This window comes from Archocentrus centrarchus, unplaced genomic scaffold (genome assembly GCF_007364275.1).
Source record: "Archocentrus centrarchus isolate MPI-CPG fArcCen1 unplaced genomic scaffold, fArcCen1 scaffold_29_ctg1, whole genome shotgun sequence".
Taxonomy (NCBI): Eukaryota; Metazoa; Chordata; class Actinopteri; order Cichliformes; family Cichlidae; genus Archocentrus; species Archocentrus centrarchus.
The window spans coordinates 2,309,284-2,325,790 of record NW_022060258.1 but is presented as its reverse complement, the minus strand read 5'-3'; the positions used below and the strand labels follow the sequence as shown (position 1 = coordinate 2,325,790).

Genomic DNA, 16,507 nt, shown 5'->3' with positions numbered 1-16,507 from the left:
GCAAAACACACCTGTCTTATGATTTGAGTTTTGTCAGATTTCCGTTGTTTCATTTTTACTTTCCAAAAGATCCTGTTTGGTTTTAAGTTGATTTTTTCCTTTTCAGTTTTTACTCTGATTTTTTTTTAACATGTCTTTTATTTAACCCTCTAACCCTTCTCCATCCAAAACTCCCTCTCCCTGACCCCCCTTCCCTCCTCCACCCTCCGTACCCCCTTCCCTACCCTCCACTTCCTCTCCCTCCTCCCCCCACCCCCCTCCAGTTTAGAGACCGCCAAATCCACCGCCCAGTCCTCCTCCATGCCGTCTCCCGTTGATCTGACCATGAGCTTCACCCAGCCCGCCCCCCCTGCCTCCGCCTCGTCCTCTTCCTCCTCCCCCCTGGCAGCGATGGGCGCCGCACTGCCCCACGCTCCAATCCTGGGTGCTCCCTACGCCCTCCCCCTCTCCAGCCTCCTGGGAGTGAAATCCATCCCCTACCTGGCACTCTCCACCCCTCCTGCCTCAGCAGCAGCGGCGGCGGCGGCGGCGGCAGCAGCGATCGGGGCTCCGGTGCTACCTGCCTCAGTGCAGACAGCGGCGGCGACAGCTGCTGTTCCGGTTCCGGCTCACGCGGCGGCGGCCCTGGCGTCCTACACGGCCAAGATCTCATCCTCAGCCAACGGGATGAAGAAGCCAGAAAGACAGAAGTTTGCGCCATACTAAAGACGGCGCAGGAAAGAAAGAGGTAGCTTCTGGGCTGGGTTTAGATGTTTCGGGCCAATTTTATTTTATTTTCACTACTTGTTCACTTCTTTGCCTCTCCACCTCTTCTTTTCTTACTGACTGTTTAAAAGAATCAAAGTGGGATCGTTGGAACATGAACGCTGTTGAATCACCAATGGAAACTCTGAACAGCAACAAACAGGGTTTCTCCTCTGGCCCATGAACTCAGAACCTGCTGAGGAACTCTGACAGTTTAGGTTTGCTCACCACAAACTACAAAAGTTTGTCGTTTGCAGCTCAGCTAACCCTACCCTCTGCTGCAGACAAATATACTGCACCATCATCACATGTGAGATCTGAGTTAATGTTGCTGATGGCAGGTAGCCTTAACCCTAAGTCAGGGCACATGTCTTTGACAACTTTTTGGTCCTTAGCACTGGGAACAATTCAGAGGCAGAGTGTTTAGTCTGCACCAGGTCTTTTATTTTGGAGATTTACCTCATTTTATATGCCGTTCTGTGTCTGAATACCTGCCCTCCTCTTTTGCAGCTTGATGTGGCTTCTTTCAAAAACTAGATCTGTGCCATTTGGAGCAATGCAGAGCAGAGACCCACTTCTGGGACTTCTGAAACACTCCACAGTGTATTTAGTGGGACTGTACGAGCACAATTAGCTCCGTTTGTCACTTTGGTACTGGAACATAGTGCAAACATTGCAAACATGCAGGGTGTATTCCCAGGGTAACCCTACACCATCAGGGTATACCATCTTTGAAAAGTCTCAGCAATCAAGGGGAAAAATGTACGTTTTAATTCTAACCCAGATTTTTTTTCCCAAAAGTATTTTTGGGTTAAAAACGCCTTGCTGTTTGTGTGGAGCATAAGCAGCAGCTACAGCCCAAATAAACAGGCCAGTCTAAACTGACTGCATTAATATACTGTATTGATGGGTACATCAGCCAATAAAGAGCAAAAAATGTGCAGAAAGTACAGAAAAAATCAAAGATGTTTTAACTATAACTGAGTATAAATATACAAAATGCTAATTTGAGATAAAATATAGATTATGATACAAAATGATGGAGCAAATGAAAGAAAATCATGATTTGATTGTTTCAGTCCCTGTTAGACAAAAGTAACTGCATATCGTCATAAAAAGACAGGGAAGGACTCCTTTCTTATCAGATTTAACCTGGTTTCCCTCACCACTGACAACTTGCGTGTCAGACAGCATGATAGCGCAATTAGACCAAAGACCAGCTGCCAAAAAGGACTTATGTGCTCTGGCCAAAAGTGTCAACTGAATCTTGGAGGATAGCTACGACTGCAGACTATCACGACCGCCAACAAGTCACCACGTGGGCAACAGAGAAGCTAAAATATCTCACAAATAAGTGCTGATGGGCAGCACGGTGGAGTGGTTACCAAAACCACTGCTTTTGAAAACAAACGTAAGCGCTAATGCTAGGGTTAACTCAGCTGCACCTCGAACTAGTAGGAAAACCCCTAAAAATAGAGCTGCATGCTGGCTGTAATGCAGAAAGTTTCTTATTAAACTTCAACTGACAAAAAGAAGCAGTCACAATTAACCGAGAACCTGCTGAGGAGCTCTGACAGACTGCAGAAGTCACGGCTATCAGAAATCCAATGAGGGAGGATTTTAGATTTCCATGCAGATCTCTGTCTCAGCCACACAAAGTGGAAAATAAAGAAAGCTAAATACAGCATGAACAGTAATACTCTTCACCTTGCTTTTTTAACCTCTTTTTCATATCAGATATTTTTCTTTGAGTAGCACTTTTAAACACAAAGTTTGAGAACCTTTTATCATCTCAAAGCGAGGCATGTAGGACCAGAATGAAAAACACCAAAAGCAAAATAGGACAATCCTGTACAGCAGCTTTGTAAGGCTGATGGATCACCATGTACAAACCTCTCAGGGTCACTGGCTCCTCTCTACTTCCCTCTTGTAGATAAGTGGTCCACAACACAGCCACAAGTGGAAGAACGTCAGGAAAATAATTTTGCTACTCACTCAGACAAACCTATGGATGCTTTAATGTCTCTGTCATGAAGTCTGAATCCCAGACAAGCCCCCATATTTTTCAGTTTCCCAGTGGATGAGGGGAGGTAACAATAAAAGTGTCCAGCAGGAAGGGGACAAAGGTAGAATCAGGAACAAAACAAAGATTACCAGTTTAAATATTAAAAAAAGACAAGCTGCTCTTATTGAAGACAAAAAAGAAACTATAATGAAACCAAGAAGTTGATGAACAGCTGCTGGTACTTGGTGTCAGCAGAAACCCAAAGCCAAGGTATTGGTGTGGTAGTTGGATGGGTGCATCACTACTTATTACCTGACATAATAAAGTCTCAGCTGTTTCCTGTCAAAGAACCAAACAAAAAGCAAGTAAACTGGTCAGTTAGTGGGTTTAAAAAGGAAGCGTTATTTTATTAATAGAAAACCAAGCAAAGATGATGGAATAGTGCAACTCTTAGATTAATCCACTGTTTGTTTGTTGGTACCACTGCAGAACAGGAACCGGTACTTTTGATACTGTATTACCCTGTGATGATAATACTAATGTACTTTTACTTGTTGTGGATTTTGAAATCCTCCTGTCTTTTACATTTGCGTGTCCTCCTTCCTCCTCTGGTCACATTAAAAAAAAACACTGTAAGGATATTCCTGTCTGCCCCTTGGAAGAAGCAGAGACATTAAAAAAAGACATCCATCTGATTTTTGAAGGAAACGTCAGAATCAGCAGGTCTGAGGCATCATTTTCCAACAATCCCACTTCACCTAGAAGTCTACCCTAATTTTCCTGATGTCTTTTTGCAGCTTGGCCCTTTTCCGAGTTCAGAGGGTTAGTGGGTGTTTGCAGCCACTGATATTTACGGTCATTTGGGCCACAAAGCCTGTAAAAGCCATAGAGACTATTCTGCTTCCCCTCCTCGTCTGTGTCCTGCTCTCTTTTTGTCCGCCGCTCTTTATCCTATTGTATACTCGCATATTTATTAACTATTGTGGAATATTCCCTCAGAGTTTATAATCACTGGTCACTAACACTGAGCTGAAAACCTCGGCTTTTGTATACGATGATGTCGACTTGTAAATGACTATTCTCTGTCTGCTTACTGTCTGTTTTTTTCCCTTCAGTATTTGTTCTATAAAGTTTTTTTAAGACATACAACAGATTTAAAACCGTTTTTGCATCTGTTCTCCTTCAAAATGTGTTGTTTAAATTATTTTTTAACTTATTGAGAGGAGTATTACAGTTTTAGTTCATTTTCCAACATGGCTGCAGGTAAATACTGTAAAACTGTATTTTAGTTTCTGTATTTTAGTGTGTGAACAAAATTTATTTTCTTCTTTGGGGAAAGATATCACTGTACCATTATTGCTAATAACCAGGTGTTTTTGTTAGAAGAGTAGTGTTTTCACTTGTGATCTCAAACAGGCCATTTTAGCTCTCACTCACTCACTCACACACACACACACACACACACACACACACACACACACACACACACACACACTTTCTAACTGGGGATGTGTGTTTGTAAATGTCTGCCCTGCTTCAGCATCCACAGAACTAGAATAAAAGAACTGCCACTTTCTGCTAACGTATTAAATATATATCTCAGACTTGGAGATGTGACAGCATTGCACCATTTGGCTGTTTTTTACTCGATATCTTTGGACGTCTCTGTGAGGAACTTTGGAAAAGTGAGTTCTTGATAGCCAGACATCTGAAGTAATTACTGTGTGAGTACTACAGATCAATAACACTGTCAGCTCTTAGCAGATATATCAGGGACACGCTCTGATAAGGAGGAGATGAATGGCATTAACATTTTATGACATGTAAAAAATTTTAAAGTGGACTTATTGTGCGCTTTTCCTCATTTCCTGCCATGCATCTCCTGTTCCAGTGTTTAATATGAGCATCCATCAGTTTCAGATAATGAGGTCAGTGGATGCACAAGTGGGTGTAATCCCTGTGAGCCAGAGGTTCAGGCCTCAGCATGCTCTGAGGGGGCATATCCTTATGGTCAGCTATGTGACTGTGACCACACCCACCTGCAGTCTGTGAGCAGCAGCCAATCAGAAAAAAAGTTTGCTTAAAGTGGGAGGAGCTAAAACAGCTTATTTCAGACACCTGCAAACCTGAGAGGCTGCACCAGGGCAAAACATAAGACAGAGCAGGATTATTTTGAACTGTGAATCATGTGAAGGTCCCGTAGGCATGTCCAAGAATCTTAATATGAGCAGATTAGATCCACTTCAAAGAAGATGGCATCAGGATGGGGTAATTGTCCAGAAATTGGTGTTCGACGTTCGTTTAGCTCATTTCAAATTGTATTTTTCTCAAATTGTTAACGTTCGTATGCATCACACAAGTTCATCATAATTATAATCTCCAGTGGATAACAGCAGCTTGATCCCTGATTCGTCTTTGTATGTTTTATTCTTGGACTCTGGTAGACTAGCTTTGCGTGATTCACACTGTAAAAATAATCCTGATCTATTTCATACTTGGTGCAGAGCCTCAGGTCATCATCTGTCTGTGTGTGTGAGCTCCTCCCCCTTTGGCTGCTCGCTGAAAAGGAGGTTTGAACAGCAGACTTGTGGGATTTCTGTGCTCCTGTACATGCAGTGACATCATTATGGTTAATATGAGCATCCAGCACTGGAACAGGAGAGAAGACAGAAGAGGCAAAGCAGAAAAGGTTCTGGATTCATCCTTATTTATTACAGCTTTTCCTCTGAGAACAACTTCCTGTTGGGACCAAAGCAACACAATGAGAGCCGAGAGAGTGAAGCAAAACCATAAAGATGCTTCACTCGGTGTGAGGTTCTCTCTACAAGTGACTCCTTGTTACATACAAGCAGTCATGTTGTAGACAGATGTCTGATGGAAGTTGTTACTTTCACTCTGGTGACGCGCTTTGCAGGAAATGCTCATCTTATTTGCAAAGTTATGGAATCAGTGCTAATAACTGGAAACCAAAACAAGTGAAACGTGCTTGCACACAACCATGAACACTAGGATGTGTCGACTCTTAGGTGATCGATCCCTCTATCATCACAGACTGTTAATCAAAGACAGACTCGGCCACTGTGGCGTCAGATCTGAAGGTTTTCACGTCTGTGTTTTGAAACTGGATGTCACGGGTGAGCGAAACTCCAGGCTCACTGCAGACACGCCCACCTTTAGCAGCTGTCTGGACCACAGTTTACAAAATGATCATCGTGTTGTTTTCATTTACATTTCAAACTAGCGTTTGAGGCCCGAGACTCATCAGGAAAGCGTTTACGGAAGTTGTGACGCATGTGAGACCAGGACAGTCGCCCCCTGCTGGCCATTGGAAAGGCTGCAAGTTTAAGGGAGCCAGAAGTTGCATTTATATGCAGTCTGTGGCAGTAACTGATGAGAGCTGTTAGAAATGTGACTCTGCTTATTGTAGTTCTGTGGCAGTTTGTGAAAGTAAAAAAAAAAACAAAACAATTATTTGATTTTTTTTTTTTAATTTTGTTCAGATTCAGCTGATGCAGTTTCCTGCCAGAGTGTCAGAGACTAATGCTGCATGTTTGATTGGCCTCACTAACACACACACACACAAACATGTAAATACACACTCATACGACCATGAAATTAGTGTAACGCACACACGCACCGAGGCCCCGGTCTTTGCACTGACAGTGTGAACTCAAAGCAATACTAAACAGAGCCGTATGAGTAGCTACGCATTGCAGAGCAACAGCAGCGGGCAAACATGGGTGTGTGCGCTTTCCAGCTGTAACAAATACATTAACATTCAACTCTATGGGGTGTCGATGCTTCTCTGTTCCTTCTGTTTGTTTCTAAAAAGACTGACGATGATGATAATGTGGTATATTTAACAAGCTCACTTATTTTTATAAATAATGTTATGAACTGAACTGTGGACACCTGTTTATGCACATTCGTCCTCTCGACACTCACCACTTTTCTTTGTCGCCGTCCTTGCTTTTCATCGTCCATGTGTCCTTCATACATTTGCATGAGTCTGACTTGAATTGATGTCTATGCAAAATCATCTCTGTGCGGTTCAGCTCCGACCCCTGCGTGGGTTCATGTGGAGGCTGTGCTGGTGCTTGTGAAGTGCAGCTGAAGTGAAAGGGCTACAGTGGACTAAGGCTCTGGCTCGCAACGCACCTGCCCTGAAGATTAATGAGAAAACATAACAACAAAAATCGAATCATAAAGAACAAAAGCATGATCATAAAGTGAAGCTTACTAAACAAACAAGTTTAGTAAGCGAGTTTTGGGATTTTGAATGATGTCTGGAGAGTCTCTTTATATTTTGTGACCCTGGGACACCAAGTAGAAGTAGATGAAGGGCAGGTGTTTCCACCAGCTCCTGGTTCCCTCCACAAAATCCTGCTGCCACGTCCTCCAGTGGGAATTACAGTTCAGGTCCAGAACTAATTTGGTGTAAACAAATCAACAATGTAAGGAAATGTAAAGAGTATAACTCAATTTTTAGATAATATATCAAACTGTGTCAGGCCAACCACCTCAGATGTTTCTCATAATTACTCTAACATCTCCAACACGTTGCTACTTTACGTCTGATTTTCAAATCGTTTTGGTTCCTATTGGTTCAGACTTGTAAGCACATGCGCATCACCGGGCAGAGCTGATGTTTTGTGTGTCTCAATCTGAATTTTAACTGTTTTTTAAACTTAAAAATGTACAAGCATATTTCTCTTAAAATGTGTCCTAACATTTCCTCATCAACTAACAAAAGATGGAACCAGAAATTATTTCATTTGCATGAACACAAATCAGGACTTTGGTTTTGGCCCATGGCATGAAAAATATAAAAAGGCCCTCCAGACATCATTTTAAGAGTCTGCTCTGAAGAATAATTTGTGCCTGATTAGATTTTTTTTTTCTCACAAAAACAACAAAATCTTTTTTGCAGTAATAACTAGAAAAAACAGGTTTTGGAAGAATATTAGCAGGAGACATGTTGAATGTTGGGATCTTAAATACAAAAAAAAAAAAAGTCCCACAGCAGTTTCTAAGACTTCAATTAACTTCTGCAAAAATCTGCTTGATTTAGAGAAACACTGACAGCAGACCTCAGCTGAACATCCATCCTTTGAGGGAGGCTTAACTCCATCTCAGCTCTGGAGTGAACAGTAGCAACAGATTCTTTATGAAAACAGCACATTTTTCACTCTTATTAAAATTCAAAGTCTGTAATAATTTTCTGAGGAGAAAAATCACACGCTCACAGAGGTAGCCTTGGAAACAAAAACACAGGCACATTATTGCTCTTCAGGGTGGATGTGTTGGAGAATCAGAGCGTGGAGACGGTGGACGGACGTTTCAGCGACGCTCTCCGAGGCTCCAACACGGAGATGAAACACTTTGTAAAGACGCTCTCATTGCAGGTTGTACGACAAAAACACACACAGCGTGTACAGCAAACAGATTGACATGGAGACACACTCGTTCACCCTGAACCCACGGCTGAACGGTTATGAATATTGTATTGCACTTGAACATGAAAAATCCATTATGACGACATATTCTCTGAGTATGAACTTCCACCTTTTTGGTTTTAATTTCTGCTTCCTGTGAAGACGGGACGTTTTGCTCTTTGTATATCAGCCTGATGTGTTTGTGATTCTCTGTTTTCTTTCATTCATGCCATGTTCTAATAAATTAAACCCACACCGAAGATAAAGCTGTCGACTGCGTTCTGTTTCCATAACAGATCACTGAGGATCCTCTGTGCTGGCTGCATGGCTTTTAGCTTTAATTAGAGTGCAAACACCTGCAGGCGGACATGTATATGCTGCATTCATCCATATCTGCAGGTAACTCAATGTGTAATTATCTAAAAAGCAGCCACAGATGGTATCAGAATATAAACTGCACGGTGAGGTTGACTTTTGGCGTCCACCTTCGGGGCAGCGCCTCGTTCCAGATAACGAGCTCTTTGGTACCACTGCGTTAAGTCTGAGGAGATTTGCTGCCTTAAGGACAAACTGAGGGGACAAAAACACAAATATGAAGACATCAGTGAACCTTCAACATCTGCCAACAGAGTAACAGAGATGTTACTGTGAGCTGATGTTTGTAAGTGATGGACAGGGTTCCTGCACCATTTAAATCTCTAATATTCTTTCAAGACCTAAAAATGCACATTTTAACAATTTATTTTTAAATGATACATTTTTGGCAGTCAGTGGAACTGTTTTTCCCCTTGTTACCATGTCATTAACACTGACTGAACCCACACAATAAACTGAGATAAATGCTGCATTTTGGGGTGTTCCACATTTATTCATTCAGCTGGTGGAACTATAAAAGAATAAAAAGAACATTTTCTTACTTAATGCTGTTTTACTTCCAGAATTTAGCCATCCTCTTATGGTCATAAATTACTGCAGTTTTACAGGGATTCACTGACGTCTTTCTCCAGGTTGAAGTGGAAAATAAACTCTTTTCCCTCCTGTTATTACCAGAGCAAACAAAGCAAGCATCTACATCATATTGTAAGCAATTCATTTAAATTCAGATATTAACTAAATAAAAAAATCCCACCCGACCATCAAAGATTTTCCAAAAAAATTCCAGGGGAAGGATTTACTTCTACTTACATGGAATTTTTCTAAAATATTTCGAAGGAGGGATGAAGGTGGAGCTATTTAGGTGACCTTATTGCATTTTGTGTTTGTTTTGGGGGTTTTTGGGGATATCCACAAAACTCTGAATTTGGTCCTTCAAATGTTTTTTAGAGTAACTACCTGGAACTTGGGCAGAATGATGGACTCTTGAAGTCCTGATAATCCTGCCTCCACAGCCTGCAGGAGGTTTGGAGGTCTGTAGAAATCAGTTTTGCAGGAGAGGAACTGATATTTGTTTTACTGCTTCTCATCTACAAGGCACAGAATATTCTTCAAAACGCTCCAAACCAGCCGAAGGCTTTCACACACATTAAAGCTTGAACATGGGGAAAAATAAATTAATTCAACTTCAGTGTGATATTCCCCAGGTGTGACGCCATCTACCAAATTCACTTTTATAGAAAAAGCAAGCTTCTGTTAATAGTACATTCAAAATTTGTGAAAATCTGCTCTCTCTCAGCCAGATATAATCAATTCTAATGTTGCTAAAATTCTCTGGGGATTTAAATTTTTTATGTGATGAACTGAGATGGAAGGAGCCTCGTGAAAAAAACAAAAACACCACCATAATTATACTATTAGGTTAGCGCCCCCTAGTGAGCCAGCCCGTGTAACTACATTAAAAAGAGATCTGTGGTGACACAGTGATAGAAGTGACACGCAAAGGCATAACTTATAAAACTAATCTCATTGGCTGTTATTTTTATGTTAAAAACACCACCGTCTGCAGATTTCTGGGACATGTCGCAGGAACCCTGGACAGAGGTGGTTTCAGAGTTAGAAAGCAACATCACTGCATTAATACTAACATTAGTGTTAATACTAATGATCCAAAAGATCAGGCTTTAGACTGCTCTAAAGGCCTTTACACACCAGATGAGTAAAATTTATGCTAAAGTTAAAAACGTTGTTCAGATTCACTTATTCGTAATGCAGCCGTTCACCGTTAAAGGGGGAGGAGCTAAAACAGCGTGTTTCAGAGGATGAACAGAGGGGCTGCAGCAAGGCGCAGGATCAGATAAAGAAGGATTATTTTGAACTGTGAAAATATGGAGCTGGAAATGAGGAGGACTGGCCATCTTTCAAGGAGTGATTTCATGTTTATTTAAAAGTGTTTCCTCCCCCAAACTTGACAGCTGCAGAGAGTCACAAAGTTATAAAACTACATAAATATCACCACTAATTACTGTATCCACCAAGGTTTTTTTAAGTAATTACTGTGAGTCCAGATGAGGTCACTCGAAGCACAATCAGAAGCTGAATCTCTGTAGGTGGTGAAAACACACCCACTTCAATACAAAGGAGCCAGTGAAAAGATTACAGTGCTGCAGTGCCAGAATTCACAGACAGAAATGAGAGGCTCAGCAGGAAAATAACAAATCGAAGGTCAATCTGAAGTAACAAAGTGACTGACTGATTAACCTGCGACGAACACCAGCTCACACTCTGCACTATGACTAAAGGAAGCTGTTTGAGAGCGTGATGTAGTGAAATCATTCCCGTCCCAGCGTGCCCGTCTGTGTGCCACGCCGCACTGTCGCTCTGATGAGTAAATGGAGAGCAGCTGTGCAGACTGCCTCCATCGAGTGGTTTTAAAATGCAAATGGGGCATTTAATGGGCAAGTAGCACACAAAAGAAAACAAATGGAGAGGACAACGAGAAAGCTTTAATGACACACACACACACACAGTGCTGGAAGTTGTTCCTCAGAAAGATGTACTGCACATTAAGAAAATAAAATCATGACTGTGTCAGACTCACAGAAAGCACATTTTCGTTCAGGCGGGTCACGCTCCCCTGGTCTCAGTGCCGGCCCACATCAGCCCATTCCTCAGCTGATACAGTTCAACACACCCAGCATAAGCAGCAACGTCTGAGGCTGAAAAATGAAGCTGACCCTGAACCTGCAGTTCCTCTAATGTCCACGCCAGGGTTCCTCTAACAGCGCATCTGTCAGCACAGACCTTCATGTTAAAAATGTCCAACTTGACAGCAGAAAAAAAACATGTTTACAGCCTGCTGTAAAACGCAGCCTTGGTCTCTACAGCCTTCATAACAACTGGAGATGGACTGAATCTTTTTAATAACTCATCTCAGCTACCTGGAGTCCCTGAACTGGACCTCTGGACCGTGTTTGTGCTGTGGGGGCCTTTTGGAGCATTTTTAATGCAATTAACTGACCAATAATATGGCTGCTGTGCGCTTTATTGGACTAACAGACTGTTCAAGAAGGCGGAGGTCCAGTTTGGGTGAATGAAATTATGAGATTTTATTTGGATGTCACCGATTTATCTGTGTCTGTGTGATTCTCCGGTACAGTCTGTGGATGCAGACTGTAACCAGGCTAGCTAGCTTTAACTATTAACTTGTCCCCTCTTCATCCAAATATGGTCGCATCCAAAAATCCATCATGGCAGAGGCCTTAATGCTGCCACTTAGACTTCAGAAAACCAAATGGGTAAACGGAACTGATGGGCACGGTGCCCTGTTACAAACTGTTTCAACTCATTTAGGGCACACTATTTAATCATATGCAGCCTGCCCAATGTCATCATCTGCAAGCTGCTTTGCAACGCAGCTCCTCAGTTTCATATTTGCCTGCAGAGCTGTCAGGGTGTTTTGCTGCTGCTCTCCAGAGCCGTGCCACCAAATAGAAATGACTAGAAATGGAAATTTAATCTTTTGAAAATTGTGGTCCTTACAGAAATGAAGTTTTTAGTCAAGAAACATCCTCCACAAACCGAGGAAAAACACTTCAGTACGTGATGAAATGTACTGAGTTACTTTCTGCTACTGCTTCCATGCACAGCAGTCACGTTCATTCCAAGTGTACATATAAACATATAAATGCACAACCTCTCTCTCACTCACTCACACACACTCTCACACACTCACTCACACACACACACACACTCTCCATGCTGGCTGTGAGCCACCTCTCCATAAACACTGAGAGCTGCCTGCCTGAGATGAAAGTGGGTCTTAGAATAAGAGCTTAGAGCTCAACAGCTGGTCAAATATGACACACTCACACAGACTCACAGCCAGCAGTCCTGTATGTGTGTGTACACCCATGTATGTATGTACTTTCACAGTGTGTCTGGATGAGTGTGTTTGTGAAGGCTTGTACATCTTGAACTGTGTGATTGTCTCTGCCTCTTTCAAAGTGTGTGTGTGTGTGTGTGTGTGTGTGTGTGTGTGTGTGTGTGTGTGTGTGTGTGTGTGTGTGTGTGTGTGTGTGTGTGTGTGTGTACACAAACATAACGGTGATCTATTGCAAAATGAAAAGCTCTCATCTCATCTGCCTCTTCAAAGACCACACACACACTCTCACACACACACACACTCGTTTCTCTACCTCAACACGATTCTGAACGACCAAACAGATAATGATGAGCGAGTGAGGGAGACAGTAATTACATGGAGATCAGTGCTAGCTGGTGTTTTAAACAACAATTAAAGCAGCCTGTTCACACAAGGACCCTTAACTGACACAAAGCAGCTCGACCGCTGGAGATAATTATACAGATGTCACGTCTGTGCACACACCAACACCAGCAGGGGAGGAACATGATGGGCTCAAGTGGAAATCAGCTGCTAGGCTTCGATTTTCTTTGAGTATTTATACATTTACAAATGTATTCTTTATGTCTCTTGCGATCAGCAGATCTACCTGCATTCACTGCATCCTGCTATAGTTAAATGGACTGGTACTTAAATAACAATGCTTTTCTACTCTAATTGAGCATTTAAAGTACTCAATACAATCTGATTTTTTAAAAAAAGGGGGTGACTGTGCCATGTTTCTAATTAATTTATAAGCATTTCAGCGATGAAAAGATGCATGTATACTGAAACTAATTTTTAGCCAGTACCAGCTGCTGGAAGCTCTGAATGCTTTACTGCAATTAAACAGCAAAAGCCTTCTTATTTATAAAGAAAATATCAGATTTAATTTGATACCTCAGGCTGCTCTGGATAAGACTGCAGTGTCATCAATCCAATTGTGTGACATTTGCCGGAAGACCAGCGAAAGGGAGGAATGCAGTCTGGGAAATTAATTTTAATGGCTATTAGGAGAGGAAAGATTTACAGGGTTTAGCAGGAAGTTTACTTACTTGTGGTTCCTAGGATACTTAAGAGTAGAATGGGAGGCAGAGCCTTCAGCTTTCAGGCCCCTCTTCTCCCAGCTTGGATTTGGGAGACAGACACCCTCTCTATTTAGCAGACAGAAGATGGAGGATGAGGGTTAGACGGTTCTCAGTAAAGGTTCATGTTGAGGGCCCCTGATGGGCAGAGACAAACAGCATCATATGGCAGGAAGAAGATGCCAAAAATTGACCAAACTTTGGCTAAGAGAGGTTAGTCATTAATAGGTGGCCATGTGATTTGGATTACTCACTGGGAAAAAGTCCTGATGCTAAGCTTCATGTCCACACTGAAATCTTGGTTGGTCCGAGAACGATTCTTTTCTGGAGCGTTCAAATATGCGGCGTCTGGGACACCGTGAGTACCAGTCCATGCTGCATTTAAAACAGAGAGACAAAGCACTGCAGCATGTTCAAAAGACGAGCGCCTCATTCAACACAGGAGACACTCGAGCCGGAAACAGGGTTGATCGTCAGTGGGGAACAAGGTGGCTTACAGAAACCCTACACTGGACCAAAAACCCTTTTAGATTAAGAAACCAAAGAGCGTAAGGAGTAGCTGAAACACAGTTGATGGTTTGATGTACAGGAGACAAACTCTGCTTTTCCTTATTTCCTGTCACAGTTCCTGCTCCAGCCGGGGATGCTCATATTAAACATAACAAACATTTCAAATAATGAGGTTGGTGTAATTACAAGTAAACCCTGAGAGATAAAACCATCTGTTCTAAACACTATTTTCACTCTGTATGTCATAGAAAGGGGATATTGTTATATCCTGCTTATATAACAGGATAGGAAGCACGGTGGCCTCACAGTTAGAATAACATCTGGAAGGTCTGTGTTCGATTCCACCTTGGCCCAGGCCTCTCCCTCTCTCTGTGTGGAGTTTGCATGTTCTCCCCGTGCTTGCGTGGGTTTCCTCCGGGTACTGGGGTTAAGGTTAATTGGCTACACGAAATTGCCCATAGGTGTGAATGAGAGTGTGAATGTGAGTGTGAAAGGTTGTTTGTCTCTCTGTGTTGGCCTGCGACAGGCTGGCGACCCGTTCAGGGTGTACCCTGCCTCTCACCCTATGACAGCTGGGATAGGCCCCAGCCCCCCCGCGACCCTGAATAGGATAAGCGGAAGAGAATGAATGGATGGATATGGTCATCTCAAACAATCATCAAGGGAAAGGGGCAACCAATCACAAGAAGGTTGGCCTGAAGAGGTGTAAGGAAGCTAAAAGAGCTCATTTCAAACAAGCGGGATAAACTGAGGGTTTACATCAAGTATGCAATGAGGGATTATTTGTGAATCATCCAAATCTACTCTAATAGAGCCCAAGAACAAAAAATATGGAGCTGGAAATGAGCAGAATAGGTCCATTTCATACTGAAGGTTAAAAAACATCTGCTCACATCAGGAACTGACAGCCTCGATTTTACCTTCTGCCAACTTAAAGTAAAACACATACAGAGCTGTTAACTGAACAGTCACTCAGAAAATTACTGTCAGCGACATTCATAAGTCAATACAGATCAATAACAAGAGACTGAGCGGCTACAAACAAACGGCTGAGGAAGAAAAATGTGGCCAATTAGCGCGCTGCAACATGTTACTCTGTCCACAGTGTGCAAAATAAAAAAGTGCTTATCTGGAGCTCTGTTTAGAAGATAAAGGACATGGTAATACAGGAACACACACACACACACACACAGTATATCTGAGCTGGGCAGGGAGAGGGGCTTGGCCTGACTGGTAGTGCTTTGTTCATCCATCCGGCCCTTGTGCCTGCAAATGCAATCCAATCCAATCCAATCAACTCTGGAGGCACAGAGACAAAACACACACAGACACACACACCACAAAAAAGAAAACAAAAAAAAAAACACCACAGTCCCAAAGGGGCAGATGCTCCAAAGGTCTGACAAGGCAATCACAAGACCTTATCCATCATGAATGACAGAGGAGGAAGGGGGGAGGAATATGAGAGGTAAGGTTATGATATATTTATATTAGGTAGTAATAAAAGAAAGTGTGGAGGGAAGGATGGGAATGAAGACAGCAGTGGGAGGCTGGTGTGGGTGAGGCTCAGAGATGCAGACACGGAGCCTCCTGCTGATTTTCACTCACATGGATGCAGCTGGAACCTACAAAAAAAGATGTCTATCTAAAATGCTGCTGTTCTGGAGGGACGCCAAGGCTGCAGTGGCTGCTCATATGCACCACGCCCAGCAGGGGAGATTACTTATATATGTGACATTTGCTTTGGTATACAAATGCCAAGTTATAAACAGGAAGACGGACACATACGGAAAGGAGGAATAAGACGAATAGACACAAACTATTATAAATTTCATCTGAAATCCACAATCATCAGTCATCTCCTAAAGGGAGCAGAAAAAACTGAAGAGGAGGAAAAATTCAAACGAAGAGGAACTTAAAAGTAAAACCTGTGCTTTAAGCTTCTTGGTTCACCGCTTTGACTCTGATGGAAAAACTCAACAATTACCAAGAAATTTGTTCCAGACATTCAGGGATGGATCTCAGGGAACGAGAACTGATGATTTCAGTGATCCAACAATCTTCCACTGAGCATCATCATCAAGTCAACATGAAAGAGCTCAACAAAAACACCCGCGAATCCTCCTGACTTTAGAGATCACCCTCCTTCTCCTCCAGCACTTTAGGCACAATAAGCTGTTTTTAATTTCAGTCTTATTCCAGTCTGTTAGACAGTAACAACATTTGTAAAGTTTTCACCCAAAAATGACTTTATAAATGTGATTTCCGTATGAATTCAGAGGGTGAGTAAGAGCCAGGTGCAGCTGATCAAATGCATCAGCAGGTGTGAGCACCTCTATAAAAGCTCAGGTTTTGGCAGTTTGCTGGTCGGCAGCCTTGAGGTGTGTGTTAACACGATGTTAACAGGGAAGGGCAGCAGGAATGATGTCAGAAAAGCAACCGCTGCTCTTCC

At 42.4% G+C, this 16,507-nt stretch overlaps 1 protein-coding gene across 1 annotated transcript in view; it reads left to right on the top strand.

Annotated features, from left to right (window-relative positions):
• Nucleotides 1-8,435, top strand: part of pcbp4 (poly(rC) binding protein 4) — a 206,741-nt gene extending 198,306 nt beyond the window's left edge. The window contains exon 15 of the mRNA XM_030723841.1: nt 264-8,435. Within this exon, the coding sequence (XP_030579701.1) occupies nt 264-705 (442 nt within the window). The 3' untranslated portion in view covers nt 706-8,435. The remainder of the gene's footprint in view (nt 1-263) is intronic.
• The last annotated feature ends 8,072 nt before the right edge of the window (nt 8,436-16,507 follow it).